This window comes from Rhinolophus sinicus, chromosome 17 (assembly GCF_057876585.1).
Source record: "Rhinolophus sinicus isolate RSI-liver-muscle chromosome 17, RSI-T2T, whole genome shotgun sequence".
In the NCBI taxonomy this organism is placed as follows: Eukaryota; Metazoa; Chordata; class Mammalia; order Chiroptera; family Rhinolophidae; genus Rhinolophus; species Rhinolophus sinicus.
Window position 1 is genome coordinate 203,637,629 of NC_142517.1, and position 15,121 is coordinate 203,652,749.

The window sequence follows — 15,121 nt, forward strand, 5'->3', positions numbered from 1 at the left end:
GATTACAGAGACCCCTTCCCAGGGTTTTTGATTCAGTGGGTCTGGGTTGGGGCCAAAAATGTGCATTTCTGACAAGTTTCCGTGTGCTGTTGGTCCTGCTGTTCTGGATACCCACACCTTGGGAACCACGGCTCCGGGAGATCTTAGTAGACTAGGTTAGTAGACTATTTTAGTGGATATTTAGTATACTTAAATATGGGATGGAAATGAACATGAAAGTTTAAAAATCTAGAAAGGCAAGATTAAAGTAAGTCAGTAAAGTATGACCTCATTGCCGCAGCAGGGTGGAAAACTGGAAACACGTAGTCTTCTGAAAAATAGCAAATATCCAACCTTTGGGGAGAACGTAGGCTTTTCTTTTTCGATCAATTACTTCCTGATCAGATCATTGTGATGTACGTGAATGCGATGATGATCAATGAGGAGTGTCTGAAATTACTATGTACTCCCTTCCCCAATGTCAGCATAGCATACTGCCCGAGGCTCAGGAAATACGTTCAACTCAAGATATTTTTGCTTGTCTATTTTTATTTTGATTGCATAAATAAAGTCCCCACTTTGGGGATATCGGAGGCAATTTCTTTTTCCTACCAGCCAGCACATCTCCCAGCCTTCCCCTACTCTACTGTCAATCAGTGTTTTTTTCTGAGGAAAGCAAACTAATTTTCAGTTATTATTAACCCCAAAAAGAAAGATTCTATATAATACATAGAATGTGTGTCAAAATAAATGTTAAGTCCACTCTTTAAAACTATTTCGCTTTTTGTTCCTCTGCGGGCAGAGAAAATTTTGAAAACTGACACCCCCCCCCTTAGAGTTGGCATGTGCATAGGTGTGAAAACGGGGGTTGTAAGTGTGTCAAGGTGATAGTTAGATATGTAAGAGCTGCCAAGCTCACAGCTAAATATTTGCTTTTGTTTTTTTACTAAGAAAGAACATTTTGACGTTAGCATTAGTGAATTAGTTTGTTCTCTTTAAAGACATATAATGGGTATTGTTTTCTCAGGCTTACGCATCATTTCAGGAAAAGAAAACCATAAAATTACCTATAGAGGATATCACCAATTAATACACACAAATACATACTCATACATTATGCTAAGCCTAAGAAATTTGTCAGCACTGGACTTGGGCCTACCTCCAATAACAGCAATTTCCTGTGGTTCAACTAAAAAGGACAGCTGACTTTTTCTTTTCCATAAATAAATTACTTAAAATTTCTAAATACAAAGAAACGATGTACACTCATCTGACAATTCTTCTATATGCAACATCTTCTCCCTTTTCTACTCTATTTCTATCGCTACATTGCCACAGAGTTATGTGGGTTCTAATGATTAGCATTCAGTGCTCAAAGAACCGAAAAATGTTTGGTTTTTTTGCCCCATCAGTTGGGACTTATTAAGCTGTTTTTGCACAAAACCTTTTTTCTTTCCCTCTTCTTAGGGCTGTGTCTGTAAGGACAAAGGCCGGTGCTTCTGTGATGGGACCAAAGGGGAGAAGGTAAAAATAAAACCTTAATTCTGCTTCTTTTCTCTTTAGAGCTCACCCAGGAATTCACACTCTTCTTTCGTTAGTAGCAGAAAGATCAGCAGTATGTTCTTCCATTCCCCAAATCCAATTTCAAAGTAATTGTATATAAACATTGACTTGAAAAAGAAAAAAAAGGCCTTTGAGGAAGCTTCAGATAATTTGTGTAAATACTGGCAGTTAACTTTAACTCTCTTGGTCAGCAAAGAAAAAAATAGCAAGTTAGCAGGGAAAAAAGTTTGTAAGTTTATGTATGCCCTATTTACAATGTTGCTAAACACGAGAGAACAACTGAAAACAACTTGTTTCACTCACTTTGACATAAAATAAACCTTGAAACCCTCAGATTAAGTCCTGCAGCATCGGTGTAGCGCGCCCCCTGGTGGACGAATCCTGCAGCAGCACTCTGGCTGAGGCAAAATGTCAGCAGAGGGAAAGCAGCTCCATTGCAGAATTCAAGAAAAAGAAAAAAAACGAATGCTGTGATCTCATTAATTCGCTCCATTAACTTGCAATTTGTGATAATGAAGACAGAGGCAGAACTCAAGTTTTGTCTTTGTTTACAAAACCCTTTCCTCAGATACACTAATGGATTGCTTAACCGTATTGAAAGGTGACTGCTTAAAAATACTTTTAAAAGAACATATTTTAAGCTCTTGAGATATAATAATTTACATATAATTAAATGATAACTATAATAATTATTAATATATTTATTTGAAATTATTATATAATTCATGTGTAGTTTGATTTAGGGTATTTTGATGATGATATGAATGTACTATACTCAGATCCATGTTGGAAAACTGCAATTCATTCTTCATTCAGGCAGCAGTTATTGAATCCCTACTATGTGTAAGATGCTATTCTAGGATCTGTGAAGGTATCTATGTCTTGAGAGGAGTCTAGCGAATTATTTTATTTATCTTTTTATTGGGTGTGTGTACACTGACTTGATCTCTCTCTCTTTTTAAATATAATTTGCCAATTGTGTAACTAAATTGACAGAATCAACTGGTGGCCTTTCCTGTGTAAAGAGTAATTCCAGGATCCATGTCCACAGGAAGGTTCTTTGTTGGCAGAACCATACCACTCGTTGGGCCTAAATTACTTTCACTCACTCATTACAAGGGGTTTTCCCATAATATCATTTAACTCTTCCTAAAAAAACTATGTAGCTCACACTTTTGGTTTTGCCACCCTTGATGTCTTTCCTGCATCTCCTACACAAATATCAGATTGAATTACTAATTCCTGTGTAATCAAGAAAGGACTGTGTGTTGTTCTTTCAGGCTGCAGAGCAGTTATGCACACTCCCAAACACATTCCTTTCCTTCTCCTCACTGTCTCCCCAACCCCCAACAATCACATGCCACTGGCATCAATCTTTCTTACTAAGGGGGTTTCCCTTCCATTCTTGCTTTCTCCTGTTAACCCCTGCTCTGTGTAGCTCTGCCATTTGGGGAAATGTTTTCACAGATCAAAGGCCAGCACTTCCAAACCTATCGACAAATGCTAACAGCTGGAAGCTTTGCAGTTACTGATCCACTCACTGCTGAGTGATATATATGTATATTTTACATCTAAGGGGGAAAATATGCAAAATGTTATCAAGTCATAAAGAAAATAGTGATTAAGGCTATGTGTGTTGCTGAATAGTTGCTGTTCTATATTTTTCCTGTCTTGTTTTGGTTTTAATAGGGAGAGAAAGGTTTTCCCGGACCCCCTGGTGCTCCTGGCCAGAAGGGATTCCCAGGCCCTGAAGGCTTGCCTGGACCCCAGGGACCCAAGGTATGTCGGCCTGTGAGCTTGAGGAATCCTCAACCCTCCTAACCTTCTTTACGGGCTGCTGAGAACATGGAGGGAATGCCACATCTTTGCCCACTGGAGGGTGCCATGGCCAGTTCCTCCTCTCCAGTCAGCTGGGCTCTCAGAATTGCATCCTGTTCCAAGACCATCACAAATGACCATTATAATCTTCCAGTCCTCTACTCAGCTTTCCTCCTCCTCCTCAGTCCACACGGCTTCTACACCTGCCCTGCCTCTACCTTCTTTTCTCCTACATGAAAGGATGAATTCTCTTCACCTTCCTTTCAGGACCTATCCATCCACCTGTATCATGGCCACTGAGATTATAATTATAACCTTGTTCCAAGAGGTGTCTCCTTTCTCTCAGGGCATTCCAATATTCCTTTGGATGTTGGCTTTTCTCTTTCAGCCCTGAAATATAAAAATATTTCCCCATAGTAATAGAAAATTTCCTCTAGGTCTTCCAGGTCCTGTAACCAAAGGATCACCCTCCTTTCTGTCTTTTCTTTCCATGTCAAGCTTCTTTTTATTTTTCTCTTTCTCTTTCTTTCTTTCTTTCTTTCTTTCTTTCTTTCTTTCTTTCTTTCTTGAAATTCAGTATTATTTTGTATTAATTTCAAGTGTGCAGTGTACTGGTTAGACACTGATATATTTTAAGCAGTAATCTGGCACAATAGATAGCTATTACCATATTATTGATTATATTCCCTATGCTTTACTTTACATCCCCATGACTATTTTGTAACTACTAATTTGTACTTTTTAATCCCTTCACCTTTTTCACTCTGCCCCAAACCCCCTCCCATTTATCACCCTGATAAATCTAGTACCCATCTGACACCATACATAGTTATTACAATATTATTAACTATATTCCTTATGCTTACCCTACATATGTATAACTACTTTTAACAACCAATTTGTACTTCTTAATACCTCCCCCTTTTTTTACCCACACTCCTAACCACCCTCCCATCTGGCAACCATCTAAATGTTTTCTGTATCTATGAGTTTGTTTCTGTTTTGTTTGTTTGTTTACTTTGTTCTTTAGATCCCACATGTAAGTGAAGTCACACTGCATCTGTCTTTCTCTGTCTGACATACTACACTCAGCACAATACCCACCAGGTCCATCCATGCTGCCGCAGATAAAGAGAACCCATTCTTCCCTGGCAGAGCAATATTCCATTGTATATATGTACCCCCTCCTCTTTATCCATTCATCCATCCATGGACACCCAAGCTGCCTCCACATCTTGGCTACAATGAACATATGGATGCACACATTTCCTCAAAGTAGCCAGTGTTTGGATTTCTTTAGATAAATACCCCGAAGTGGGATTACTGGGTCCTTCTTTATTTCTTGTTATAGCCTTTGTTTCAAAGTAAGTATTGCTACCCCAGTTTTTTGCTTTATTTTTCATGAAATATGTTTTTTCATCCTTTTACTTTCAGTCTGTGTGTCTTTTGATCTGAAGTCACTTGTAGGCATATGTGTATAGGCTTTGTTTTCTTATCCATTCAGCTACCCTATCTTTTGATTGTAGCATTTAATTCACTTACATTTAAAGTAATTGTTGATAGATATGTAGTTATTACCATTTTATTATTCATTTTTTTATCTCTTTTTTGTTTTTTCATCTTAAATCCCTCTAAGAGTCCTTGTAATACTGGTTTGGTGGTGATCAACTCCTTTAGCTTTTCTTGTCTGGGAAGCTCTTTATCTGTCCTTCGATTCTAAATCGTAGTTTTGCTGGGTAGAGTACCCTTGGTTATAGGTCCTTGCTTTTCATCACTTTGAATATTTCATGTCAATCCCTTCTGGCCTGTGAAGTTTCTGTTTAGAAATTAGATGACAATCTTATGGGAGCTCCCTTGTAGGTAACTAACTGTTTTTCTTTTGCTGCTTTTAAGATTCTCGCTTTGTCTTTAACCATCTTGTTTGGGACTCTCTGTACTTCCTGGGCTTGTATGTCTATTTCCTCCCCCTCCCCCTTCTTCGACCTCCCCCCCAACTCCAGTTCAAGCCATTGTGTCTCAGTCTAGTTGTGTAGGACACAGCTCCCTGGCCCATGCTGGTGTTATGAGCCTTGCACTCCCCTCCCCCGGCTGAGGCAGTCGGTCTCCAGTTGTTGTCAGTTGACAGCTCATGGCAGCTCTGAGCTCACAGCAGCTCTCACTGGCTGCCGGCTGCTCACACTGGCTGCCAGCCACTCACGCTGGCCACCGGCCACTCCTGGCAGCACACCGTACCCAGTGGCAGCACACAGCAGCCCATAGCAGCTCCCGGCAGCTCACGCCAACCTCCGGCTGCTCACGGCAGCCCAGCTTCAGGAAGAGCCATTATTCACAATCTTAGCTGTAGAGGGCACAGTTCACTGGCCCATGTGGGAATTGAACCGGTGACCTTGGCATTAGGGGCACGGTGCTCCAACCACCTGAGCCACCGGGCTGGTCCCTGTGTGTCTGTTTCCTTCATGAGGTTAGGGAAGTTTTCCATTGTTATTTCTTCTAATAGGTTTTCAATTCCTTGTTCTCTCTCTTCTCCTTCTGGCACTCCTATGCTATGAATGTTGCTATGCTTGCTATTGTCCCAGAGACCCCTTAAACTATCCTCGTTTATATGGATTTTTTTTTTTCTTTTTGCTGTTCTGATTGGGTGTTTTCTGCTACATTTGTTTCTGAATTGCTTACCCCATCCTCTGCTTCATCTAATCCACTCTTGATTCCCCCTAATGCATTCTTCTTTTCAGTAATTATATTCTTTATTTTTGACTGTTGTGTGTGAGTGTGTGTGTGCGTGTGTGTATGTGTGTGTATGTGTATTCTATCTCCATTTTTATGTTTCCTCTCTCTTTGTTGAAGTTCTTCCTGAGATCACTGAGCATCCTTATAACCAGTGTTTGGAACTCTGTGTCTGGTAGATTGCATGTCTCCATTTTATTTAGTTCTTCTGGAGCTTTGTTCTGTTCTGTTATTTGGGACATGTTTCTTTGTCTCCCCATTTTGACTGCACCCTGTGTTTCTTTCTATGCATTAGGTAGAGCTGATATGCCTCCCATTCTTAGTAGAGTGGCCTTATGTAGTAGGCGCCCTGTGGGACTCAGTGGTGTAGTCTTCAGACTATAGTGGTCACCAGAGCTAGTGCCCCAGGTGTATCCTTTGTGTGGCTTGTGTGTGCCCTCCTGTTGTAGTTGAGCCTTGGCTGCTGTTGGCACATCATTAGGAGAGATTAACCCTCAGGTTGATTGGTTGTAAGGACTGGCCATGAATGCAGTGGAGGAGCTGTGGTGCAGGGGCTACCCTGCAGAGTAGTGTTTACTTTAGAAGGGCTCTAGTGCCTGCCCAGTCTGCCCTTTGGGTGTGTCATCCTGGAAAGTGACCAGGTGATGCTCTGGCTTGGTACAAACCTGGCCATTGGATGTGCTAGCCCTGGGGCCTCCTAAGAGGTGACCTGCTACAGGCCAAATTCAGCTACAGCCCTGCCCAGGACACCTACTATGAGCCACAAAGCAATCTGCAGATGGCCACCACTGGTGCTGGGCTTGGAGGTGCCTTGAGAGACCAATTTGTGAACTGAGACCACCTGTCACTAATCCCAGGCTTAGGGCTGCTCAGCCAGAGGTGCGGGACACCCCTAAGCCAGATGCTTCTTGTTTGGGTTTTGTAAGCCTTTGAGAGATTTTAGAAAAGTCTGCAGGATGAGCCAAGGCAGGCAGTTTGTACGGAAAAGCCACTGGAAGCAGCTTGGATGTGCCTGAAAGTTCAGTGAGGCATGGTCTTAGAGAATCACTAGGGTACGATGAACAGTGTTAGTTAGCCAGGTTGATGGAGACTCATATCTGGTGTCTGCCTGCGTCTGCATGCAGGAAGGGGGAGGGCTCAACAAAGAAACAACAGCTTCTGCCAGCTCCTCTGTCCAGGAGAAAGGTACCCCTCTAGCCCTCGCCCTGCATCCAGACAACTTGGTTTCTCCCCATATGTCCCTAGCACCTTTTGAGCCACTGCCCCAGCACTAGGGCTCAAAATAAGTGAGTCCATCAGCAAGTAAGTCTGTGCATGGGTTGTTTAAGAGGAGCACCTGGATCTATAGCCGCCCTCTGTTTCACTCAACCACAATTTCTGCAGGTTTTCACAGCTAGAAATTGTGGGAGCTTCTCTCCCAGGGACTGGAACCCTGGGCTAGGGAGCCTGGTTTGGGGCTGGGACCTTTTGCTCCTCCAGGGAGGACCTCTGCATCCAAGTTATCCCTCTTGATTTTTAATGGTCACATGTGGGTTTGGGACTAGCCCATTCAGTGTCTCTGTCCCCCTTACCAGTCTTCAGGTTGCTTCTTCTGTATGTCTGTAGATGTATGTCAAGCTTCTTTAAAAATAGCTATACATGCTGGCTGTAGACCATCTACTCACTCCTCAACAGGTGATAATTTGCCATCCACCCCCTCTCTCTTGACAACACTCCTGCAGAGATCACCCCTGACCTCCAAGTGGCCAGTGCCAACGAATACTTTGTGTCTTTATCTGACCTGAAACCCTCTGCTTTGTTTCAGAGATCATGGAGTGGATCACTCTCTTCCTGAGACCCAGTCTTTTTTTGTTTCTGGAATCCTCCTTCCTCTGACTCCCTTCTTGTTTCCCACCCTTCTCTTCTTTCTTGGGTTTCTCTTTCTCAACTGGTCTCTTAAACATCAAGGGACTCTAAGGTTCTGACCAGAGCCTACAGCTCTTCACCCGTGTCACACATTTTTATCCTAAAGTCTGTAATAAAACAAAAGGCTTTGTTTAAATCAATTCCCTAGAGGATTTGCTAAAGAACTGCATAGATTTGCTGATGGCCCTTTTGTGCCATGGACATTAGCCAGATGTAAGCCTGGGCTCTCATACACTCACATGTTCACTCCCCTGACTGATGACCTCCAACAAGTTATGAACTAATAAGTTATAAAGGACAATCATAATTGGTCTCCACACAGTCTTTATAAATTTCATAAATATTGTATAGAATATTGGAGTGGTCATCAAAGGCAATATTTACCGCAAATTTACTCTGTATCAAGCATTGGGCCATATATTACTTGCTGGATCTAATTTACTCCTTAGAGGGGTTCCATAAATCATGACTCTGGTGACTCATCACTCAGTTGCCATCATTATCTCCACTTTATGGATGAGGAAACCGACACTCAGAGCACTTAAGTAATTTGTCCTGGTGACAGAGTCAGCATTCCAATCTGCTTTTATATGATGCCAGAATGAAGTGCCTGTAACCAAAGAAGCAAAACCCACACCTACAGTTTTCAAGTGAAAATACGAAGGTTGTCGTTTTCTAGGAATTCTACCATTTCCCATCTATCATGTTCATGCATGCATTCTGTTTCTCTATCTCTCCTTCTTCTGATCCTAATTTTGAAAAAGTCATTTTGATTCTGGACATTCAGTGTCCGAATTCAGACACATTCAGTGTCTGAACATTCCACTCTCTTCCTCCAGAACGTGACCTCAGATTTTCCGCCACTTCATTGATAGAATGAGTTTGTCACTTTAACCCTGGTCTTTAGATCAGCTTAATAACAACTCCTTCCTTTTTGTTTTGCTCTCTACACCCAACTCTACTTTGATGTGCAGGTATTCCATAAAGTTAATCCAGAAAATCTCTGTGCCATGTTCTCATGGAGTTCATATTTTAAGCATAGCTTATAGATGTAGCCACACAATATCATTTGATCAAAGGCAGACAAAGAATTTTAAAACCTGACCATAAAAATTTTTCCAATTTATAAACTTTTAAATATTTTTTGCATGATAAAATTTACAATGGAGAAGTAAAACCTGCAAGTCAGTCACCTGCCACCTGCAAACACAAATAGGATCCTGCACAGAAGGGGAACATGGTCAGACATCCAGGAATCCACCTCACTCAGGAAAGGCTGACTTTCGCCTTGACACTCCAGTCTCAGAAGAGTCTGTAACAACCCTTTTCTCAAATAATCAAAAAACCCAAAACAATCTGAAACTCTCAGGAATGATGAAACCAGCTTTAGGACAACGGAACGTTTATACCCAGTGGCCTACTTAAAACAGTCTTCATTTAAGGTTATTCTCCAAGAAACAGGGTCTCAAAATTATATCCATTATGTGCCCAAAGCAAGTTTATCTGTGGTTCAGGCAGTCCTTACTTAGCTGTTTGTTTATGTGTGCATATCAGGTACATTATGTTACTAAAGTATTTCCCATGCACAGAAATATTGGCTGCCATGCTTGTCCACCATTATAATTGTCTCTCATCCTTATCAGACCTCAGCAGCTGTCTGGCTAATGTGGGGCTTTTACAACAGAACTTCTTAGACACTAATGTGAATAAGAATCATCATCGAATCTTGTTGAAATGCAGGTTGTGAATCAATAGATCTGGGAGGTGAGGGAACTTGAGATTCTGTGTTTCTAACAAGCTCCCAGACGATGCTAATGTTGGACCCTTACTTTGAGTAGCAAGAGTTTCAGTGAAACTTTCTTTGTCCTTTCTGATAAACATTCTGGTGCCAATGAAGCAAGCAAGTAATTGAACCATGTTAACAATGAAACAATCACAAGAGCAAAACTGCTGGGTGTGTGAGTAAAACTGTGAGCTTTAATTTATGGGTTTCTTAGTGCCAAATGATTTTCACAGTTTTCTTTCATTTTTCATTTGGATCTAGGGCTCTCCAGGACTTCCAGGATTCACTGGTCCCAAAGGTGTGAGGGTTAGTAGTCCAACCAGTTCATCTTGATTGTTTGATGAAAATTCTTTAAAAACAAAAAACGAAACAAAACTCTGCACTATAAAAGTTATACAAATGTCACAAAGGAGTACGTTGTGTATGATGTACTTCAATAGATGAAGTTCAAGAACAGGTGAAATTAATATGTAATGGTAGAAGTCAAAATAGTGGTGACTATATGGGGGTGGGTGTTAATTGACTGGGAAAAGGCATGAGGGAACCACCTGGAGTGGAGATTGTCTTTGCCTGGATGGGGTGGTGGTAACACCACTTAGGGACACATTCACCAACATGTTCATAGGAGATTGGGGCACTGAAATTATGCTTTCAAATCTACCCAACAAGCCCGAAACAATCTTAACCATCTCTTTATCAAAGTTATATAAATGTAAGATTTACAAAAGTTTGTCAACCTTTTTGTGTTTTTCAAATAGTTTTTAGCCATTTCCAATTATAGTTGCAGGTTGGGGTTATTGGAATGGGAAATAAATTTCTGTTTATAGGTTGATCATTTTTAAAGTCTTTTTCTTGTCACCCTTCCTTTTTTGTATGACTTTAGGGAATAACTGGATTACCCGGATTTTCAGGTCCTCCTGGGCTTCCAGTAAGTAATGGGGAGAAATGTGAAACTGGAAAAATAAAAAGGAGGTTCATTTTAATAAAGATGTTAAAGCAATAGCACAAGGGAATGTTACTGATAAATTCGCTACATGATGAAAATAGCACAGTAGCATCTCGTGTGTTATAGTGTGGATTGATAGGACATACAAATCAAATTGTATTTCCTGAAATACAAGGATGGGATGGGATGGGAGAGGAGGGGAAGGGATAGGATGCGATGGGATAGAATAGAATAGAATAGAATAGAATAGAATAGAATAGAATAGAATAGAGTAACTGTTTAATAACATATAATTATGAAATAATTACCTCTGCACATTTCCCTCTTTCTTTTCCTTTTGTCCCAGCTTAAAATAGCATGTTAAAACAAACCAACTCATAGACACAGACAGCAGAATAGTGGTTACCAGAGAGGAATGAGGCTGGGGGGTGGAGGGGAGGATAAAGAAGGTAAAGGAGGTCAGGTATATGGTGATAGAAGGAGACTTTCGGTGGTGAGCACACAACGCAATATATAGATGACGTGTTATGGAGATGTACACTTGAAGCCCACATAATTTTACTAACCAATATCACCCCAATAAATTTATTTTTTTTAAACTAAAAAAAAAGAAAAAAGAAACCTTAGCCTATACCTAAACTCATCCCTAACCCTAACCCTAATCCTCACCTCAATCCAAACCCTAAACCTAACCCTAACTCTAAACATAAAAATAAAATAAAATAACAGCATGTTAAGAGATTTCATTTTATAAAGGCATTTTGTTTTATGTAAAATATCTGTCTCTCACTTGATAATTCTTTGTTTTAATTAACCCATTTTATTTGCTATGATTTTTATTTAAGTTACTTTCTAACATGACTAAATTTACTACTTAACTAGTTAAATAGCCATTTCTATTTAAATAACTATCTAACTTAGCCCATCTTCTCCCTTACCTGGGGTTCCTCACTGTTTCCACCTGGTTCTGGGGCCTGGTAGTTCTGTCTCCTTTTTGAAACTTGCTCTGTTTCCAGGGCACCCCAGGACACCCTGGACCTTATGGTCTTGCTGGTTTACCAGGATGCAATGGTTCTAAGGTATGTATTTCTTAAACAGGAGATGATCAATAAGTGTTTTGCTGAATGAATAGATCAAAGTAGCAATGAGATGAGTAGACTTTCCTTGAAACATTCCTTTAGCCAGAGCCCAGGGCACGTGTCTTCAGGGCAGAAATAACGATGTTTGAACCAGGAACCTTCCTATTTTCTTTCTTCTTATGCCTTGCTTTCTGATTGCCTTTTGAGGAAGCTCTCTCTTGTTCTCCCACAGAAAGGTAACTGGGTGCTCAACGGGTTATTTTCAGCTGAGGATGTGACTGTATATAAATCAGAAACTAAAGCTCAGAATGCAAACTCTGTCTTTGGAAAAGCATGACTGAGCTTTTCGATGTTCCTCACACTGCCTTTGTTCCCTGACTGCACTCTCCTTTCCCCAGAATGGTGGCCATGAAAGAACTAATTACTAAAGTTTCAAGGAAACGGCAATTAAAAAGCTCTTGGCACAATTAGACTTTTGCCATTTATGTACAGTTTGAGAAACAGTGGGTTCGAACCCTCTTTTCAATTAAGATAATTGTTTCCTGGCCTTTAGCCTCATGGCCCAGTAGCTATAAAGAACTTAATTTACTTTGTCTAGATCTACCACTGCAGGGTTGGAAGAGAGAAACAGGGACAATATCTCAACAGACTGTTTTAGAACAACTAAGGAGAACAACAACCTTTGTATGTCTTCCAGGGTGAGCAAGGGTTTCCAGGATTTCCGGGGACACCAGGCTACCCAGGGGTCCCGGTAGGTTTGCATTTCTATCTCCTCACCAACACCATAAAGTATAAGTGGTTTACTCCAGGACAGCCGTATACTGAAATCCATCACGATATTGGGGATGTCAGGGACAGCCAGTAGTAATCATGCAACTGATAGTTGGGGAATGAATGAACAAATGCCTTGAGTTCAGGGTTGCACTTTGAGACTTTGTTTTGCTTAGAAGACATCTGAATGGAGCTGAGTAGTAGGCCAACGAGAGGCTGGGGTGGGGGTGACTCAAGGAGTGAGAGTGCAGAGGAAGGGGGCTTAGAACCGAGACTTACAGAGCTCCAGCATGTATCGTCTAGGTCAAGGAGAGGCCCTGGTGGTAAAAGGAAACCAGGAGGAGCATATTCCGGAAGCCCAGGAAAGATGAATTTCAATAGAAGGGAGAGGCAGACAACTGCCTGATGCTGCTGTGAGTCCAGTAAGATGAGAACTGACACTCAGTCATTGATTTTAACAATGTCAAAGTCAAGGCAGACCTTAGCGAGGATACTTCCATGATGGCGAATGGGGCTGCAGAATGAGTGAGAGATGAACAGAACAGGAAGTTGACAGATACATGAAGGAGAGATGGGGCGGTATTGGGGTGGGGGGGAGATTAAGGGAAGACTTTGTTTAAATGAGAGATACTTGAGCATGTTTTAAAGCTAGTGAGAAATATAAGGAGGGAAGAGGAGGCAGAACAGCAGCGAGAAGGACCAAACAGGGATGTTGTGTATTTGATTTGCCTCTCGTTGTTAATATGTCCCTTCTTCTCCTAGGGTGCTCATGGTTTGAAAGGAGAAAAGGTAAGTCATTTGTTGCATATTATTATTGAAAATCTCTAATTGTATATATGAAAGGGATTTCTATTAAATAATGAGCTATAAGTAATTACAAATGAGATTGCATGATTAATCCAGAAACCAGAATAATTGGGACAAGGTATTTATTCCTATCGAACAACTTCTTCTCTCTTGTCATAAATATGTCTTTAAAAAAGTACAAGTTTTGCATCATCCTTTAAGGAAATAGAGTCTAGGGGAATAGAACTCACCTCATGCTCAGGGCCGCACGTTCTGGATTAGGAATTGCCACTAATTTTGGTATCTTGGGAAATGGTTTATCATCCTTGGGTCTTTCTTCCTTCCACAGTAAACTGCTAATTTTAGAAAATGTTTTGAATTCTTCAAAATGGAGTAACAACATAATCCTGAACCGTTTCTCTAAGTATATACCCAAGAGTCAACGAAAGAACATCCAAACCTATAGAAAAGTTTTATAAGTGTTCATTTGAGCCAAATTTTTGAGGACATGCTCGGAAGCAAGAACTCAAAGGGTTGAGAAAATGCTCTGGAGAATGGCAGTTTTGCAGTTCCTTTTATGCATTTAGAATCAAAAAAGAAAACCTAAGGAAGGTACATGAGGTCCATTGGTGGCAGATTCAGGAGGCGAGAGAAAGCAAAGCAGGGACATCTCTGGGATTGGATAAAAGTAAAACGGAGAGACACTTCTTTTACATTGGTGGGTATGAGGTAGTTAATAATTAATATTTACAGCACACAGAGATGCTATTTGGGGAACAAAATAACACTGAGGGGTTCTGTGGTCTCATGCTCGGGTGGTTTTGTGCTCTGGTGCCTGTGGTTGTGTCTTCGATGGGTCTGGAAAAGAAAAACACTCTGGCGTTGCATAGGTATGTTATCCCTAGATGCATAAGAACAATGGACAGGGCTTGTTTAAGGTAAAGGTTGACCTTGCTGAGGAAGCTATAGGCCTGACTACCCGCTATGACCTGCCCAGTTAGGAATTTGTGATCAGGCCATCCTGTGTGGTTACTTTTGGTCACTGAGCTTGTCATGGCTGCCATGTGGCCCTCCTGAGTGTGTCAGGCTTATTACACAGCCCCTTTTCATTCCTACTGGAAAGCACTTTTATCCTTGAAGTGGCATGACCTTGAGTAAGCATTTAAAGGGGTTTTGAAAATATGACGTTAATTATTTTTGATGTACCCCTCCATTTTCAAGGGTGCACCTGCTGAAACAGAAGGCATAGAACTTGACGGAAAAGGTGACCCCGGGTTGCCAGGCTCTGCAGGATTCCAGGTACAAGCACTTCAGAGACGATACCTGTCATGCTCAGTCCCTTCCTCCTTTTTCTCCTTTCTGTCTGTCTCTCTGTCTCTGTGTGTCCGTCTCTCTCTTTTCATCTTCTTTTTCTTCTCTCTCTCTCCTCTCTCTTTCCACCTGTATCTTTCTCAGCTCCCTTAACATTTTAAATATACATTCATATTTCTTCTATTTACATATCCACCTCATTTCATTCTAAAACAGTCACCTTATTCCTGTATAAGAAACTAATGGAGCTGATGTAAAAAGATGATTCTGTACACATATCCTTTCATCTTTTCTTAAATCTCAGTGACCCGAGCTTTCCTAAATCTAGGGTGGAATCTTCAAGGCACAGTTTTGTTCCACTTACTTTGTAGTTGTTAAAATCAAGGCTAGGTTTGTATCATACACCAAACACAATTTTAAACCGTCATGTTAAGTAACAACTCGATCATAAAATTT

General features: G+C 40.9%; 1 protein-coding gene across 2 annotated transcripts in view; it reads left to right on the plus strand.

The window, feature by feature from the left end:
* Nucleotides 1-15,121, plus strand: part of COL4A3 (collagen type IV alpha 3 chain) — a 149,259-nt gene that overhangs the window by 69,962 nt on the left and 64,176 nt on the right. For both annotated transcript variants that reach the window (XR_012490019.2, XM_074314144.2), the window contains exons 2-9: nucleotides 1,447-1,503; nucleotides 3,232-3,321; nucleotides 10,034-10,078; nucleotides 10,656-10,700; nucleotides 11,735-11,797; nucleotides 12,495-12,548; nucleotides 13,331-13,357; nucleotides 14,576-14,653. Coding sequence is in view for 1 of the 2 variants with exons in the window: in XM_074314144.2 (XP_074170245.2) it covers nucleotides 1,447-1,503; nucleotides 3,232-3,321; nucleotides 10,034-10,078; nucleotides 10,656-10,700; nucleotides 11,735-11,797; nucleotides 12,495-12,548; nucleotides 13,331-13,357; nucleotides 14,576-14,653 (459 nt within the window). In the remaining variant the exon portion in view is untranslated. The remainder of the gene's footprint in view (nucleotides 1-1,446; nucleotides 1,504-3,231; nucleotides 3,322-10,033; nucleotides 10,079-10,655; nucleotides 10,701-11,734; nucleotides 11,798-12,494; nucleotides 12,549-13,330; nucleotides 13,358-14,575; nucleotides 14,654-15,121) is intronic.